Raw genomic sequence first — 16,607 nt, 5'->3', positions numbered from 1 at the left:
TTAATTTGAACCCTTCAATGATTCTATATTTATTTTCAAGAAAACAACATTATATCTGGAAGCATAAATAAAGCTTTTCAAATCTATATTTATAGTTTTCAAATGGACGTCTCAACATTACAACACTCTTTGCACTTCCTCCTTCTCAGAGAGTTCGGCTGCCGTCAGTTTGATGAAATCAGATCTGTCGTCGGGAGAGGAAGAGGTGATTGGCCACAAAGAACTGTAGTCATCAAGAGTTAATTTATATAAATATATAATTGTTTTTCAAAAGATCACTTACCCTCCCTTGTTAACTTCAGGTCAGACATATGTTTAACTTTTAACACTAAAAATATATATAAAATAATATCAGTGATATTTGTGATTGTGTTTGATTAATCAAACTATAACACTTGGTCTGTTTGTAACTGAAACATGGAGAACGTCACTAGTTCAGCATGTACTTTATAATTTGTTGAATTGTGGGTCGGCCATGACCTTCACTTTAACGGCCTCAAGAATGGTGGCTAGTGGGTAATGTTAGCTAACAAGGCTAATGCTAACGTAGCTAATGCTAGCGCAGCTAATGCTACCTAGCAAGCAAACAGGAGTCGATGCATCTTCAGCTTTTAGGAGGAATTTAAAAGTTAAAGCTGAACTAAACCTCTGTTGTTTTGTTGTTGAAGAATGAACGAAAACACTTTGACACACACAATCCTTTTTAGCTTTATATTAACATTACAACTTAAAAAGGACAAAACTCTGTTTCTGTTTCATAGTTTTTATTATTTTGATCACAATATTAAAAACACATCACTAGGCTGCTGTTGAATAAACACTTTTACAGACAGAATCATTTTGGGTTCATAACATCAAACAGACAAATGTTCATATATGTTGGATTATTTCATATGTGAACAGACTTTATGTGATCAAACATGAATCATGTCTCATGTGTGAGTTTTAATAAAGTCTGTTGAATGTGAACAAGGATCAGCTGTTATTGACAAAAGTGTTTTTATGTGGATCTTTATCAGTTTGCTCAACTTCATGGATCCACACAAAATGTAAATAATAGAAAATATTTTCCATGGAAATAAAAAACAAACCAAAGATAAAGATCAGAAAATAATTTAGATCTTTTTAAACACGTGGAAAAGTCGACAGGAGAAATAAAAATGAGTGACAAGTATAAGGAGAAAAAAAACAAAAGCTTTAGAATAACGAGTTTAACATTTAAATTCAGCAGATTTCTCTTGAAGAAATAAACATGATGAATAAAATCTTTATCTCTATCTGCTCTGATCCAGCGTCACAAGGACATTCACAGGTAACAGCTTCAAGGGATGATCATCTATAGTGTAAAAGTATGGAAACATCTTCTGAGTGAAAGTGTGTGTCAAGGTGTGAATGTGTTTGTTAGTATCAAGATCAGAGAACGACAGTTCTCCTCTGTTCCAGTCCAGTTTCACTCTGATCCTCTGGATCTTCTGCACAGAGAGAATAGATGATGCTGATGGTGACCGTGCTAAGTATTTACCTTCATCGAACCATATTCCCCATAATCGAGACAGTTTGCTTCCCTTCCTCTGGACAGGCTCTGCTAACACACCAAGTTCCCAGTCAGTACTGTCTCCAACCAGGACGTCCCAGCTGTGAGTCCCTGAGTTAAAACCCTCAGATCCAAGGACTTCGCAGTAATAATCAAACCTCTCTGGATTGTCAGGAAGCTTCTGTTCCTCTCCTAGTCTCAAACTGGTCAGAAATTCAGACAGGACGAGTTCTGGATGAGCAGAGTTTGGATCCAGAACCACAGGACTGTAGGAGACCATGTCCTTCATCTTGTTCCAGATGTTGAAGCTCAGGTTGCCCAGATGTTTGGCCTCGTCTATCAGAGCTCCTGAGGCCAGCTGTGGATCATCCAGCAGGGGGCGCTGCTGGACTCGTTCCACTGCAGCCTTGTAGTTGAGCAGGAACGAGACGTCTTCAGCGCTCAGCTCGTCATCTGTGGTTCTGATTGTGTCTGAAAGAGTCGTTATGTCTCTGCTCAGAGACTCAATCTTCTCCTTCATCATCCGACTCTTCTGCTCCTCTTCCTCCCTCAGTGCAGCCATCCTGGCCTCCTCTTCCTCCTCCAGAAACTGATGAAGCTTTTTAAACTGCTCCTTGATCTGCGTCTCTGTGAGTCCGGCCTGGACCTTAATGTGTTCTGCTGTTTGTTCAAACTCTACTTTAACACGTTCAAAACTCTGTAACTTCTTCTTCAAGGGCTCCAGAGTTTCCTGAAGCCATTTCTTGTATTGTTGTGCAGATTCATCGATGGGTCTGAATCTGTGGTCGGTGTGTTTTTCTGAATCTCTGCAGACGAGACACACTGGCTGCTGATGGTCCAGACAGAAGAGTCTGAGTTTCTCTGAGTGCAGACTGCAGAGAGCATGTGAAGAGCTCTGATCTCTCTCCTGTAAGAAGGTCTCACACAGGTTCTTTAACGCCAGGTTAACAGGTGGTTGATCCTTTGAATGTCTTCTCTTACAAAGTGGACACTCTTTTACTTCTTTGTCTTTCCACCAGCTCTTCACACAGTCTTTACAGAAGCTGTGGCTACATGACAGAATGACAGGATCTCTGAAGACATCATGGCAGACGGGACAGCAGAGATCCTCTTCTAATCTGGAAGCCATCGAGTCTCCAGGTGAAGCTGGAAACAGACAGTCAGTCAGTCACAGCTCCATGAACTTCACTGAGGTTCACTTCCCCTCTGAGTCGAGGTGTTTGTCAAACTCACGGTCAGTGTGTGGAGCGTCGGCAGGTTGTAGTTTGACTCTTCTCTCCTGTAGCTGGACTCACTCAGGACGTCTGGTCTGGTTTGGTTCAGTTTGGTTTGGAAGGTGAATGTGATCGTCTGGTTTTCAGCCTGCGTCTCTTCCGGGAGGAGCAGATGCTTCCTGGTTTCTCAGGTGTGTCAGGAGAGGGAGGAGCTTGAGATGCTGGATGATAAAACCTGTAAAACCTGAAACAAATGTACAAGCAGCTCTGCTGCCAGTAGAACTATGCACCTCCCTTATGGAATGAACTCTAACACTTTAACCCTTCACTGTGCCTGATTCATCTGCCTGTGCAATATCAACGGTTCATGTGCAATACAATCACTGTACATATTTCCACATTGCACATATATTTACTGTCTATACATTAGTTTAATAACATTCACAAATTTCCATATTTCCATATTCCTCACAACTTTAGTATTACATATTTCTTATTACCTGCTGATGTTTTTTTGACTCTCGCTGCTGTAATACTACAAATTGTCACAACCTCAGTCAGCTCACAGAATTTTCATTTTCTGTGATCTGGTTTTTCATGTATTAATTCTCATGTTGTTTCAGAATTAAGCCCCTCCCCCCTGCTCTGCCTCACCCCTTCCCACAGATCCCATTACCTGCCCCAGCCCCAGACCCACCTGCTTTCCATCAGTCCTCAGTCACCCAGTATATATACCGGCTCATTTCCTCTGTTCTTTGCCAGATCATCTAGTGCAGGGGTCTTCAATGCTTTTCAGGCCAAGGACCCTCAAACTGATAGAGATGGAGCAGGGACCCCCTACTATATATATTGAATAAAATTGTGTTTTATATTAAACTGGGCCTAGAGCCATGTATAAACATAGCTACCCTGTTATTGTGCATTCAATACTAGGAACCAGGAATATCTTGCAAAATTGATTGCAAACAGATTCGTGGGTGAACTAAATGTCGTCGTTTTGTAATTTGTTATTTGTTCTATTTATTTCCTACTAAGTTATCTTCTTTTCAATAATATTGCAGGGTGCGTCCTTGTGTCTGGGATCTTACTCAGCTGGAGACTGAATAGGCTCTCGGCCAATCACGGGGAACCTGACAGAGCCAGCGTGTAACATGCGGCCTCGTGATTGGCACAGCAGCGAGGGGCGGGTCCTCCTGTGTGTGTACAGGAGCCTTGGAGGGACATGTCTCGGCTCGTCTCCTGCTGTGAGTGAACCGGTGCCCAGCTGGAGAGAGCTCCTGTGTGTCGCTGACTGAAAGATAACGTCTCCTGCCTCCGTTAATCTGTTCACTACAATATGTTGGATTCATGTTAATGTGTATTTAAAGACATTTAAATTAAATTGGTTTGAAAAAAAAACAACAAAAAAAACCAAAATATTAAAAATTGTCTTATCAACCAAAAATGTTGCGAACCCCTGAAGTACCTCTGCGGACCCCATAGGGGTGGCGGACCCCCTGTTGAAGACCTCTGACTTAAACTTTAACCGCAGCAGAAGATGGAGAAACACATTGTGTGTATTTTTATAATGTTTGTCACATGCTGCTGTTGTTACATGAATGGAAACATAGTTTGGTAGTTTCCTTAAAAAACGAATCTGCTCCTTGTCACTAAAACACTTGTGTGGTTCCGCCTCCGTTCACACTGGTGCTTTCAGGTTTTGTTAAATTTAATGAGACACTTTACTTCCTGTGACTTGGCATCTTTACTTCAGAAGATGTTGGAGGTGGAGACTGAGCTCAGGTTGTTTACACATTGTTGGTAATGGTAGTAAATCAGTGGAGATACTTCCCTGCATCTCCCACAGACACACACACACACACACACACACACACACACACACACACACACAGACACACACACAAAGACACACACACACACATGTAAACACTAATAATTTCTCAGGGGCTTATATGGCTTATTATTATTATACGGCTCCTGATATATTTTCAAGGTCACTGTATACACCTGGACACATTCACACACGCACACATTCACACACACACACATTCACACACACACACACACACACACACACACACACACACACACACACACACACACACACACACACACACACAGACACACACACAGACACACACACACAGACACACACACATGTAAACACAACTCAGCAGCCAACCCGGTCTAATCATTTCTCAGGCGCCCTATTTTCCTTGTGACAGCGCCGACACTGAACTGTAGCTGCGAACATCGTGTTTTACTGGTGACATCAGCGAATGAATTATTCCTAATGATTGTGCCCGGCTGCCTCTGGAAGCAGCATCGGGATCAGTGAGGCTGCTGCAGGTGGCGTGAAGCGGGAAACAATCCCAGAATCATCGGGTTCAGGGGAGAATGTTCTCCTCTCGGGGGGGGGGGGGGGGGGCAGACTTCCCCTGGATGTCTGAACTCATCACACGATACTGGAGAGTCGCAGCGACTGGGACAAAATACACATCCATGCGTTTTATTGCCCTTCATATTTGTTCTCGACAGTGTTTGAGTCTAGATTCACAATTAAGGCTTTAAATATGGATTATGGGATAGATCCCACCTCCTCCCATCGGCTCTCTCATCAGATCATCAGCCCCAAAACACATGAACATCTGTTTTTCTTGTCATCACCTGTTTAACTGAAGGAATCATCTGTCGGTGGAAAGGTCCTTTAGCTCCACTTACCCATGAAACGTTGGAGCTTTATTGCCGGTGAGTGCGACAGGTGGAAGGAACCTGTCTATTCACAGGTGGACACATGTTTAAATCCCTCCACATCTGCTGAGCCTCAAACCTCAACCACCGAGATCAGACCTGAGCGACGCAGCCGAGGAGTTTAACACACATCTGGTCATTTATCACCTGGAGCCGGTTACAGCTGCTAAACTAGAGACAAATCATTTGAGCAGAACCTGCGCCAGGAGATGAGGACTTGATGCTGCTGGTGTCGTCCTTTAGACTTCAACTAACTCAGGCTAAACTGGTGTTGAACCTGGTGCTGAACCTGGTGTTGAACCTGGTGCTGAACCTGGTGCTGAACCTGGTCCTGAACCTGGTGTTGAACCTGGTGCTGAACCTGGTGTTGAACCTGGTGTTGAACCTGGTGCTGAACCTGGTGTTGAACCTGGTGCTGAACCTGGTGCTGAACCTGGTGTCGAACCTGGTGTTGAACCTGGTGTCGAACCTGGTGTTGAACCTGGTGTTGAACCTGGTGTTGAACCTGGTGTTGATCCTGGTGCTGAACCTGGTGTTGAACCTGGTGCTGAACCTGGTGTTGAACCTGGTGTTGAACCTGGTGCTGAACCTGGTGTTAAACCTGGTGTTGAACCTGGTGTTGAACGTGGTGCTGAATCTGGTGCTGAACCTGGTGTTGAACCTGGTGTTGATCCTGGTGTTAAACCTGGTGTTGAACCTGGTGCTGAACCTGGTGTTGAACCTGGTGTTGAACCTGGTGCTGAACCTGGTGCTGAACCTGGTGTTGAACCTGGTGCTGAACCTGGTGCTGAACCTGGTGTTGAACCTGGTGCTGAACCTGGTGCTGAACCTGGTGCTGAACCTGGTGTTGATCCTGGTGTTGAACCTGGTGTTGATCCTGGTGCTGAACCTGGTGCTGAACCTGGTGTTGAACCTGGTGTTTATTATCCAGCCGTGTTTCTTTCCCCAGGAAGGAAGGACCCGGATGATCTTTGAGTCTCAAAAACAAAATCAAATCAACTCTAAAGATCTAAATCCAAGCTTATGTCAAATCATGTTTTCTCATCTGTGTTCATTTTCCTAACAAGTGATGTCTTCTTCTTTTTATTTTGCCTCAATCGAGCCAGGAACATATTTAATGATCCATTTGATTCTCATCCAAACCTTATTGGTTAATCTTGGATGAAATGATGTTGAATTGTTTTGATATAATGGAAAAAAGCCCAAACCACACGGTCAGCATCCGTATGATTAACCGAGTGTTGATGATGTGGTTGCACTCGTGATTGGCTGGCAGGCTGCTATGGCAACAGACACATTGATATGGAAGCGCGACAGATGTTAGTTAAACGCCGAGGAGCCGATGAGGAGTCGTCTGGGTCGTTTTGGCACATGATGGATTTGAGCTTGGGTTCGGGGACTTGTCGTAAACGGGTCATTTTGAGGCTGTTGAGTCAAACGGAGGATTGGTGTCAGTTCTGTGATGAGGACAGACTCTTGTCCTTCAGTGTCCTTCAGTGTCTCCACCTACTTGTTCATTCATTACGAGTCACTCAGGGCGGGGACATCATCAGCTAAATCCCAGAGTGATAATACTGCAAGGGCACTTTGAAGGAACTACTGGATACCACACGTTTATCTCTTTCTCACCACATACACACAGATTGCACGAGCAAGCAAACATTATTAATGATTTTCTCATTTAGTTTGGTGATTCAGTGTGAGGCCTCTGGCAGATGTTTTGTTTTTATGACTTGTGCGTCTCTGGTGCATCTGCTGCTCAGATTACAGTTCGGCTGCTTCTCAAGCCAAGAGACGCTGTGAGTGTGTGATGAAAGTTCTGTTTGTCTTCAGTCAGCGTTGTGTCCAGAAGAGAGAGAGGCAGAGCAGACAGGGGAATTGGATCAGACTCTTCAGAAGATCTTGATTTAGATTTTGTTATTATCATGACAGTGAGTCCATTCCACTCAGCTGTGATCTTTACAGTCAGCAGCACTGAGACCGACCTCCTCTATGGCTGCGTTCAGACATTAAGTCCAAGTGATGGAGCTGCAGACGACTTTCTCCACCCGACGAAAACATGTGATCTCCACAGTGGAACGAACATGGTTGGTCCGGCCTCCGCCTGCTGCACCAGGCCTCACCTGAAGCCTTGTTGCTGTGAAGCATCTGAGCAGTGAACTGTGATGTGTGACAGATAAACTGTTGAGAAGGTCCAGACCCAGTTCTCTCCAGTTCCTCCACAGGTCAGTGAACTGCTCATGTCATCACCACAGAGACGTGAGTCACACCTGAACTGGAACATCTCCTCAGGTGCAAGGATTTAAATCTATACTCAAAAATAATAATAAATAATTTTGTAAAACGAATGGATTTCTTCTTCTCTTTATTCAGGTGTCGTTTTTTAATTTGAATTAGGACTTGTTTCTTTCACTTTTGAATTCACTGACGCTCAGAACCTCGCTCGCTCTCAGGTTTAACTTGTGCCATAACTCCAGGTGTCGTGTGGACAAATCGATTAAAATCTCAGAAAGACCGGCGGTGACTAATTGGTACCGAGAAATTATGAGTAAAGATTTTTGGAATATTTTCGTCTGTGACTTGTGCTTTTCAGTCCCGTCCCTTTTCTCCAGCTGTTGAATCCTCAGAAACCTTCTGTGGTGTCGAGGAGAACGAATCACTGTCCAGACTCTTCATGGACTCCAGTGTCATCAACACGTTTCCTGCAAATTCCTCCGTCAACGTTAACAAATCTTTAAACATGAAGAATAAAGATAAATTTCTGCATATTCATGGATAAAACCCGAAGTCAACGCCCCCTGGTGAGCGTGTTGCAGGAGCTTTGATCACTGAAGCTGATGACCAGAGCAAAACCTGATCTGTTCTCCAGACGAGCTCCTGATGTCGATGGAAGAATAAAGAGCCAGACTGAAGGAAATGCTCTCAGGGGCTGTCTGGCCTGTAAACAACACTTTAACAGTACAATCAATCTTTAATACCACAATCAACTCTTTAATAAATAACTCTGCCATGGACGGTTCAGCAGGAGAGCTGAGGAGGGGAAGCACAGAAAGGGAAGAGGAGAGGAAACCGCTGGAGATGAAAGAAAACTAAACACCAGGAAGTGAAGAGCTGACCTCAGGTAGAGGAGGAGGAGAGAGAGAGGAGGAGAGAGGAGAGGAGAGGAGGAGAGGATGAGAGGAGGAGAGGAGGAGAGGAGAGAAGGAGAGAAAGCACAGAAAGGAAAGAGGAGAGGAAACCGCTGGAGATGAAAGAAAACTAAACACCAGGAAGTGAAGAGCTGACGCAGGAGGATAAACAGCTGGGAGGAGATGAAAAGAGTGAATCAGGAGAAAAAGAAAGAGGGCGGATGAAGAGTGATGTTGAAAAAAGCAGAAGAGGGAGAGACAGAAATGTTGAAGTTATAAAAAAAATAAGAGAAAGGGGGGAAGAGGAGGAGAAGAACGTCTGTTTGGTGAGATGAAAAGGAAAAAAAAAGTAATTAGACAAATGTTTTTAGTGGAAAAAAGCCTCAAACCTCCGGTGAACTAATATGTTAATAAACTGCATTTTCACTTAATGAATCAGCAGGAGGGAGAAGACCTCAGGTAGAAGAGGAGGAGAAGAGAGGAGGAGAGGAGGAGAGAGAGAGGAGAGGAGGAGAGGAGGAGAGGAGAGGAAAGGAGAGGAGGAGAGGAGGAGATAGAGGAGCGAGGGAGAGGAGAGGAGGAGGAGAGGAGAGGAGAGGAGAGGAGAGGAGAGGAGAGGAGAGGTTTTGGTTTTCAAATCCCTTTATTATACCACTGCAAAAGAGAACAGCAGATCACTATCACATCATCCCTTTGGAGCAAAAAACAAAAACAAAACATCCCTAAAATACAACAAAAAAACGTCCACCTGAGAGCGTGTTTCTCAAATCAGAAACTTACATTCAGCTCTCCGTCACTCCCCACAGAGCATAAAACCCCTCCAACAGCCCATATGTGTCTGAAACCCTGCAAATCGTCCATCATTTGATAATAAGAATGCTCCACCCTCAGTCGGGCCTTCAGCAGTCCCTTCAGAACCAACACCGGCTCCACACTACCGACACTCTGCGCCCGGTTCTTGCGTGTTAGCCAAATGGCCAATTTGGCAGAACCAGATAAAAAGTTCACCAATGTGTGTACACTCTTCTTCTGAGCACAGTACTTCGGGCCAAAAATAAACAAATCAAAAGAAAATTTCTCCCCTAGACCCAGAAACAACTTTTTTAAAAGTTCAAACAGCACTGTCAGCCGAGGACACTGAACGAATAAATGCACCAGGGTCTCGCTCTGAGAGCAGAAAATACACTCCTCCCCCTGCTCTGGATCCAGGTGCGCTCTGTATCTGTTCGTAGCTATCGCTCCATGTACAATCCTCCACTGGAGGTCTGCTGTCCGTTTTTCAACGGGCAGCTTGTACAGAGACCGCCAGCTGCCTTTCGGGGAAACGTCCGAACCAAAAAAACCCGTCCACTTCGACTCCTGCATGCCTGCCAAAGAGCGCAGGTTCAGCACCTTAGAACAGATTCGGTACAAATCCTTCTTCCCTGCAGCCTGAAAACTCTCCAGGTGTGGGGTTGTGAGAGACAGCAGCTGACCTCCTCCCTCCTGCCACTCCCCCGCAACTGGGGCGATAGACAGAGCGGGAAAACTGTATTCTCCCTCTTCGCTCCACCGGTCACATAGAGTGCGGTTCTGTGCAAATTCCCTCAGAGGTTGTTGCAGGGCAGCACAGACTTCCTCCACCACTCGGTTGATCAACCTGATGGAGGTGATGTTGCTTCTCTCTCTTAGGGCTTCCACAGATGTTGCCGTCATCTTCATCAGATGCCCCAGTTTGGTACAGCCAGCCTCCCTAAGATAGGCTCGCAGGCTGGCAGACTGCAGTGTTTGAGTCTTTATGAAATTATTATAAAACAGAGGTTCCTCAAACAACCACATGCCCGGAATCTCATTTGTGGCACGTGAAACCTTAAAGATCTGCCATGCCTGCAATACCGAACTGTAAAAAGGTGTAAGTCCAGTTAGGTCCACATCCTCAAGCTGTAAAAGAAAAAGCTGTTTTTCGAAGCCCAATCGCCCAGCTCTCTTCAGCAGCAGCCGAGCTGTGTCAAACCAGCTTGGGCCGCAATTGTACATAAGTCTTTGGGCAGCCTGGAGTCTAAAAGAGGCAATTTTTGCCTGGATGTTAATTAGTCCCTGCCCCCCTTCAGCCACAGGCAGGTAGAGGGCTGCTGCCCGGACCCAGTGCCGGCCAGACCAGAAAAAGTCCAGGATGACTCGCTGAACATCCTCCATCAGGCCTCCCGGTGGCGTCAGAGCGAAGAGCCTATGCCAAAGAGTCGAGGCGACCAGGTTATTGGCCACCAGAACTCTTCCCCTATACGACAACTGGGGTAGCAGCCATTTCCATTTAGACAACCGAGCGCACACTTTCTCCTTAACTCCCTCCCAGTTCTTCTTTTGAAAACCCTCAGTGCCCAAAAATACTCCCAACACTCTCAGGCCTTCCTTCCCCCACTCAAGACCTCCAGGCAGACTGGGCACTGCCTGAACCCTCCACTGTCCCACCAATAAGGCTTCACTCTTTGCCCAGTTCACCCGAGCAGATGAGGCTTTTTCATACAGGGACAGGGTATCTTGCAAACATTGAATATCCCCCTGGCTGGAGACAAAAATATTAACATCATCTGCATATGCAGAAACGGTAAGTGGACAATCAACATTATAAGACCCAGGCAGTGAGAGACCACTGAGCCGACCTCTCAACATGCACAGCAAGGGCTCAATAGCTAGGCTATATAGTTGACCGGAGAGAGGACAACCCTGTCTTATCCCTCGCTGTACAGGGATTGGCCGACTCAGCCCTGCCCCCGTCCTTACCATACATTGAGCACCACTATACATTACACCAATCCAGGACAGGAACCCATCACCAATACCAAAAGCCCTAAGTGCAGAAAACAAATAAGAGTGATCCACCCTATCAAAGGCCTTCTCCTGGTCTAAAGAAACAATACCAACATCTACATTATGAGATCTACATACATCAATAATATCACGAATAAGAAAAATATTGTCCATAATTTTCCTGTCAGGTACACAATAACTTTGGTCTGTATGTACAAGTATTCCCAGGGTGTCCTTAAGTCTGTTGGATAGGGCTCTGGAAAGCACCTTATAGTCCGTACAAAGGAGAGCAACTGGCCTCCAGTTCTTAAGTAAGGCCAGGTCTCCTTTCTTGGGAAGCAGGGAAAGCACAGCTCGCTGACACGAGACAGGAAGCGATCCTGTTCTGAAACACTCCAATAAAACCCCATGTAAATCATGTCCGAGGGTATTCCAGAACCGCTTGTAAAAGTCAGTGGAGAGACCATCAATCCCAGGTGCCCGTCCTGATGCCATCTGATTTACAGCGACTGTCAACTCGTCCAGAGTCAGCTCAGAGTCCAAAGCAGTTTTCTCTCCTGGGATGAGCTGAGGAAGTCCCTCCAGGAGCTCCTCGCGGCACTCCATGCTGCATTGCTCTGCCCCAAAGAGGTCAGTGTAGAAATCCATTGCATGGGTCCTCATCTCAACTGGACTGGTGGTCACTCTGCCTCCAGGAAGCTTAAGACAGGTCATCTGCTTCCTCTGTGCCACCGATTTTTCCAGATTAAAGAAGAATGAGCTCGGGGCATCCATGTCCTTTAGCTGGAGGAAACGAGACCTGACAAGAGCTCCCTTCACTCTCTCCTGCAGGAGGGAACTCAACTCCAATCTCTTCTCCTGCAGCAGATTACCCGTGGTGGGATCTAAAACCCTATGTGACCCCTCTTCGATGTTCCTAATACTGGCTTCAAGCTCCTGAACTGCCGCTTTTATTTTTACAGTCGAATGGGAGGTATACTGCTGGCAAAAAACCCGAATTTGGGCCTTACCAACTTCCCACCACAGCTTCAAAGAAACAAAATCTGCTCTCCTAAATTTCCATTGCTGCCAAAAACACTCAAAGCTTCTGCAGAAAATACGGTCCTGCAGAAGACTATTATTAAATGACCAGTAGGACTTAACCCTTTCACCTGGCGAAATGACCAAGTCTATGCTAACATAGTGGTGGTCAGTAAAGCCAACTGGACTTATGTGACTGCTGACTAACCTAGAGCTGAGACTTTTGGAAATGTAAATCCTATCTAGTCTAGCCGCACTTACCCTGTTATTTCTGACCCTCACCCATGTGTATTGACGGGATTGTGGATGTTTGACCCTCCATGTATCTAACAGATCCAGGTGTGCGATAACACTGTTAAGGCTCTGAGATGACTGTGGGTGGGGTTCTTCACTTGTCCTGTCTACAGTGAAATCCAGAGTGCAATTAAAATCCCCGCCCAGGATGAAAAGATCATACTGGTAATTTCTTATCTCATTTTTTAGCAGGGTGAAAAACCCCACTCTTTCTGTACCTCGATTTGGCGCATATACGTTAACAAAACAGAACACAGAGCCCTCTAATTCTGCCTGAACAATCAATAACCTGCCCTTCACCACTTCAGTAGAAGATAATACCTTTATATTGGTATCTTTCCTCAACAGAACAGCTACTCCTGCACTAAGGTTGGTGCCATGACTAAGGGTACACGAGCCCTCCCACCATAAACCCCAATCTATCTCGTCTGCTGGATTTGTATGTGTCTCTTGCAAAAACAGCACATCAACCCTTTTTTGAGTGGCGACTTCAGAAATTAATGCCCTTCTGTGTCCGTCCCTCCCACCATTAATGTTTAAAGACCCTATTTTGAGGCTCCGCATAGAGGTCAGAAAAGAGAAACAGATAAGATGAACAAGAAAGGAACATAAAAAGAGGAAAAACACCGTGTGGTACATGATCATGTTACTTCTTAGTCTTTTTAGCAGTTTTACCTTTTTTTGCTTTTCTCAGAATTGTAATATGCTTTTTAAGGCGAAAACGCTTCTTTTCGTCCAAGAGGTCGAAACCGACCAATCTTTGCAGTACACCAACAGATCTGATGAACTTGTCAGCGTCACTGAAGTACTCATTTAGTTTAACAGACTTTTTAAAAGTCACATCCAGAAAATGGTTTATTTCCTCTAAAGAATAGAGATCTGTGTTCCTGATGGAAGCTTCACCTATCGATACTGTATCTGACTCAGAGTCATACTCCATGTCTTCTCCTTCACCTGATGCCTGACTACTTAACATATCCTGTCCTTCATTGATAATCACAGTGGGATCTCTGCCTGCAGAACTTGTGGAAGCTACTTCACTGCCTGCAGACTGAGAATTTCTCAGGTTCTCTGCAGCCACAGGAGCCTGCTGTTTCTCAGGCTCACTCTGTTCCTCCCTATCAAAGTCATCATTCTCAGGACGTGAACCAGTGGCACCGGCTGCCACGTCCTCAGCACCGGGATCCGCACCCGCCTCCGCGGCGCTAGCCGCGGACCCAGCACCGGACTCGCCAGCCGCAGACCCGGCCGCGGACTCGCTAGCCGCAGACCCGGCCGCGGACCCAGCACCGGACCCGACAACCGCGGACCCAGCACCGGACCCGACAACCGCGGACCCAGCACCGGAGCCGCCAGCCGCGGACCCACCGGAGCCGCCAGCCGCGGACCCACCGGAGCCGCTCGCCGCATCAGCGGAGCGAGCCGCCTCCTGCTGTCTATGTGGACACGCAAAGCGTTTATGTCCCACATCTCCACACTCAAAACATTTGAACTGTCCTGAGCTGGCGTACACCATATAAAACCCATCACCGTGCTTCACTCTGAACGACACATCGAGTGTTTGTGTCGGCGAGTCCAGGAACATGTACACCTGCCGCCTCAGAGACTGTACGTGCTTCAGTTTGGGATCCTTACATCCCAAACTCACCATTTTAAATCCACCGGCAAACTTGCCGAACCTACGTAGCTCGATCTCTAATAACTCGTTCGGTATGAACGGCGGAACACCGGACACGGTGATCCGCGTGGATGGGACTGACAGTGGGGAGACCTGCACGAATAAGTCCCTGATAAACACGCTACTCTCTACCAGCTGATACACAAGGGGCTCCTCTTTCATGAACACAACCACTGCTTTATTCATTCGAGATGCAAAAGATATTTTATCATGACCTACCTGCTCCCCGACAGCCAACAGAACTTCCTCCACGGTAACGCTACTATCCGGCGGGACTATCCTAACTCCCTGCCGGATAGACGGAGGTGGCGTCTCGGAGGACGCCATTCCTCCCGAAAACCTCCCGACACAACCACTGCTCGATCGGCCAACACAGTAGAAATATTAATAAAAATAAATCTTACCTGATCATGCACATAGAACAGACGGAAAACCCAGGAAAAAGGGAAAGAAACCAATTCAAAACTCCGCGCCACTCGCACTCACACACCCCGCCACCGCCGCTCACGCTCACACACCGGAAACGGAAACAGAGGAGAGGAGAGGAGAGGAGAGGAGAGGAGAGGAGAGGAGAGGAGAGGAGAGGAGAGGAGAGGAGAGGAGAGGAGAGGAGAGGAGGAGAGGAGGAGAGGAGAGGAGAGGAAAGGAGAGGAGGAGAGGAGGAGAGGAGGAGAGAGAGGAGCGAGGGAGAAGAGAGAGGAGAGGAGGAGGAGAGGAGAGGAGGAGAGGAGAGGAGAAGGAGAGGAGAGGAGGAGGAGAGGAGAGGAGGAGAGGAGGAGAGGAGAGGAGAGGAAAGCAGAGGAGGAGAGGAGGAGAGAGAGGAGCAAGGGAGAGGAGAGAGGAGAGGAGGAGGTTTTGGTTTTCAAATCCCTTTATTTTACCACTGCAAAAGAGAACAGCAGATCACTATCACATCATCCCTTTGGAGCAAAAAAAACAAAAACAAAACATCCCTAAAATACAACAAAAACGTCCACCTGAGAGCGTGTTTCTCAAATCAGAAACTTACATTCAGCTCTCCGTCACTCCCCACAGAGCATAAAACCCCTCCAACAGCCCATATGTGTCTGAAACCCTGCAAATCGTCCATCATTTGATAATAAGAATGTTCCACCCTCAGTCGGGCCTTCAGCAGTCCCTTCAGAACCAACACCGGCTCCACACTACCGACACTCTGCGCCCGGTTCTTGCGTGTTAGCCAAATGGCCAATTTGGCAGAACCAGATAAAAAGTTCACCAATGTGTGTACACTCTTCTTCTGAGCACAGTACTTCGGGCCAAAAATAAACAAATCAAAAGAAAATTTCTCCCCTAGACCCAGAAACAACTTTTTTAAAAGTTCAAACAGCACTGTCAGCCGAGGACACTGAACGAATAAATGCACCAGGGTCTCGCTCTGAGAGCAGAAAATACACTCCTCCCCCTGCTCTGGATCCAGGTGCGCTCTGTATCTGTTCGTAGCTATCGCTCCATGTACAATCCTCCACTGGAGGTCTGCTGTCCGTTTTTCAACGGGCAGCTTGTACAGAGACCGCCAGCTGCCTTTCGGGGAAACGTCCGAACCAAAAAAACCCGTCCACTTCGACTCCTGCATGCCTGCCAAAGAGCGCAGGTTCAGCAGCTTAGAACAGATTCGGTACAAATCCTTCTTCCCTGCAGCCTGAAAACTCTCCAGGTGTGGGGTTGTGAGAGACAGCAGCTGACCTCCTCCCTCCTGCCACTCCCCCGCAACTGGGGCGATAGACAGAGCGGGAAAACTGTATTCTCCCTCTTCGCTCCACTGGTCACATAGAGTGCGGTTCTGTGCAAATTCCCTCAGAGGTTGTTGCAGGGCAGCACAGACTTCCTCCACCACTCGGTTGATCAACCTGATGGAGGTGATGTTGCTTCTCTCTCTTAAGGCTTCCACAGATGTTGCCGTCATCTTCATCAGATGCCCCAGTTTGGTACAGCCAGCCTCCCTAAGATAGGCTCGCAGGCTGGCAGACTGCAGTGTTTGAGTCTTTATGAAATTATTATAAAACAGAGGTTCCTCAAACAACCACATGCCCGGAATCTCATTTGTGGCACGTGAAACCTTAATGATCTGCCATGCCTGCAATACCGAACTGAGGAGGAGGAGGAGCGGGAGAGGGAAGGGAGGAGAGGAGGAGAGGAGGAGGGAGAGGGAGAGGAGGAGGAGGAGAGGAGGAGGGAGAGGG

At 46.6% G+C, this 16,607-nt stretch overlaps 1 protein-coding gene across 1 annotated transcript in view; it reads right to left on the bottom strand.

Annotated features, from left to right (window-relative positions):
- Nucleotides 1–2,663, bottom strand: part of LOC133003042 (uncharacterized) — a 28,017-nt gene extending 25,354 nt beyond the window's left edge. The window contains exon 1 of the mRNA XM_061072630.1: nucleotides 1,287–2,663. Within this exon, the coding sequence (XP_060928613.1) occupies nucleotides 1,287–2,663 (1,377 nt within the window). The remainder of the gene's footprint in view (nucleotides 1–1,286) is intronic.
- Nucleotides 2,664–16,607: the final 13,944 nt, after the last annotated feature.

This window comes from Limanda limanda, chromosome 6, assembly GCF_963576545.1.
Source record: "Limanda limanda chromosome 6, fLimLim1.1, whole genome shotgun sequence".
Taxonomy (NCBI): Eukaryota; Metazoa; Chordata; class Actinopteri; order Pleuronectiformes; family Pleuronectidae; genus Limanda; species Limanda limanda.
This window is presented reverse-complemented; position numbering and strand designations above follow the sequence as displayed.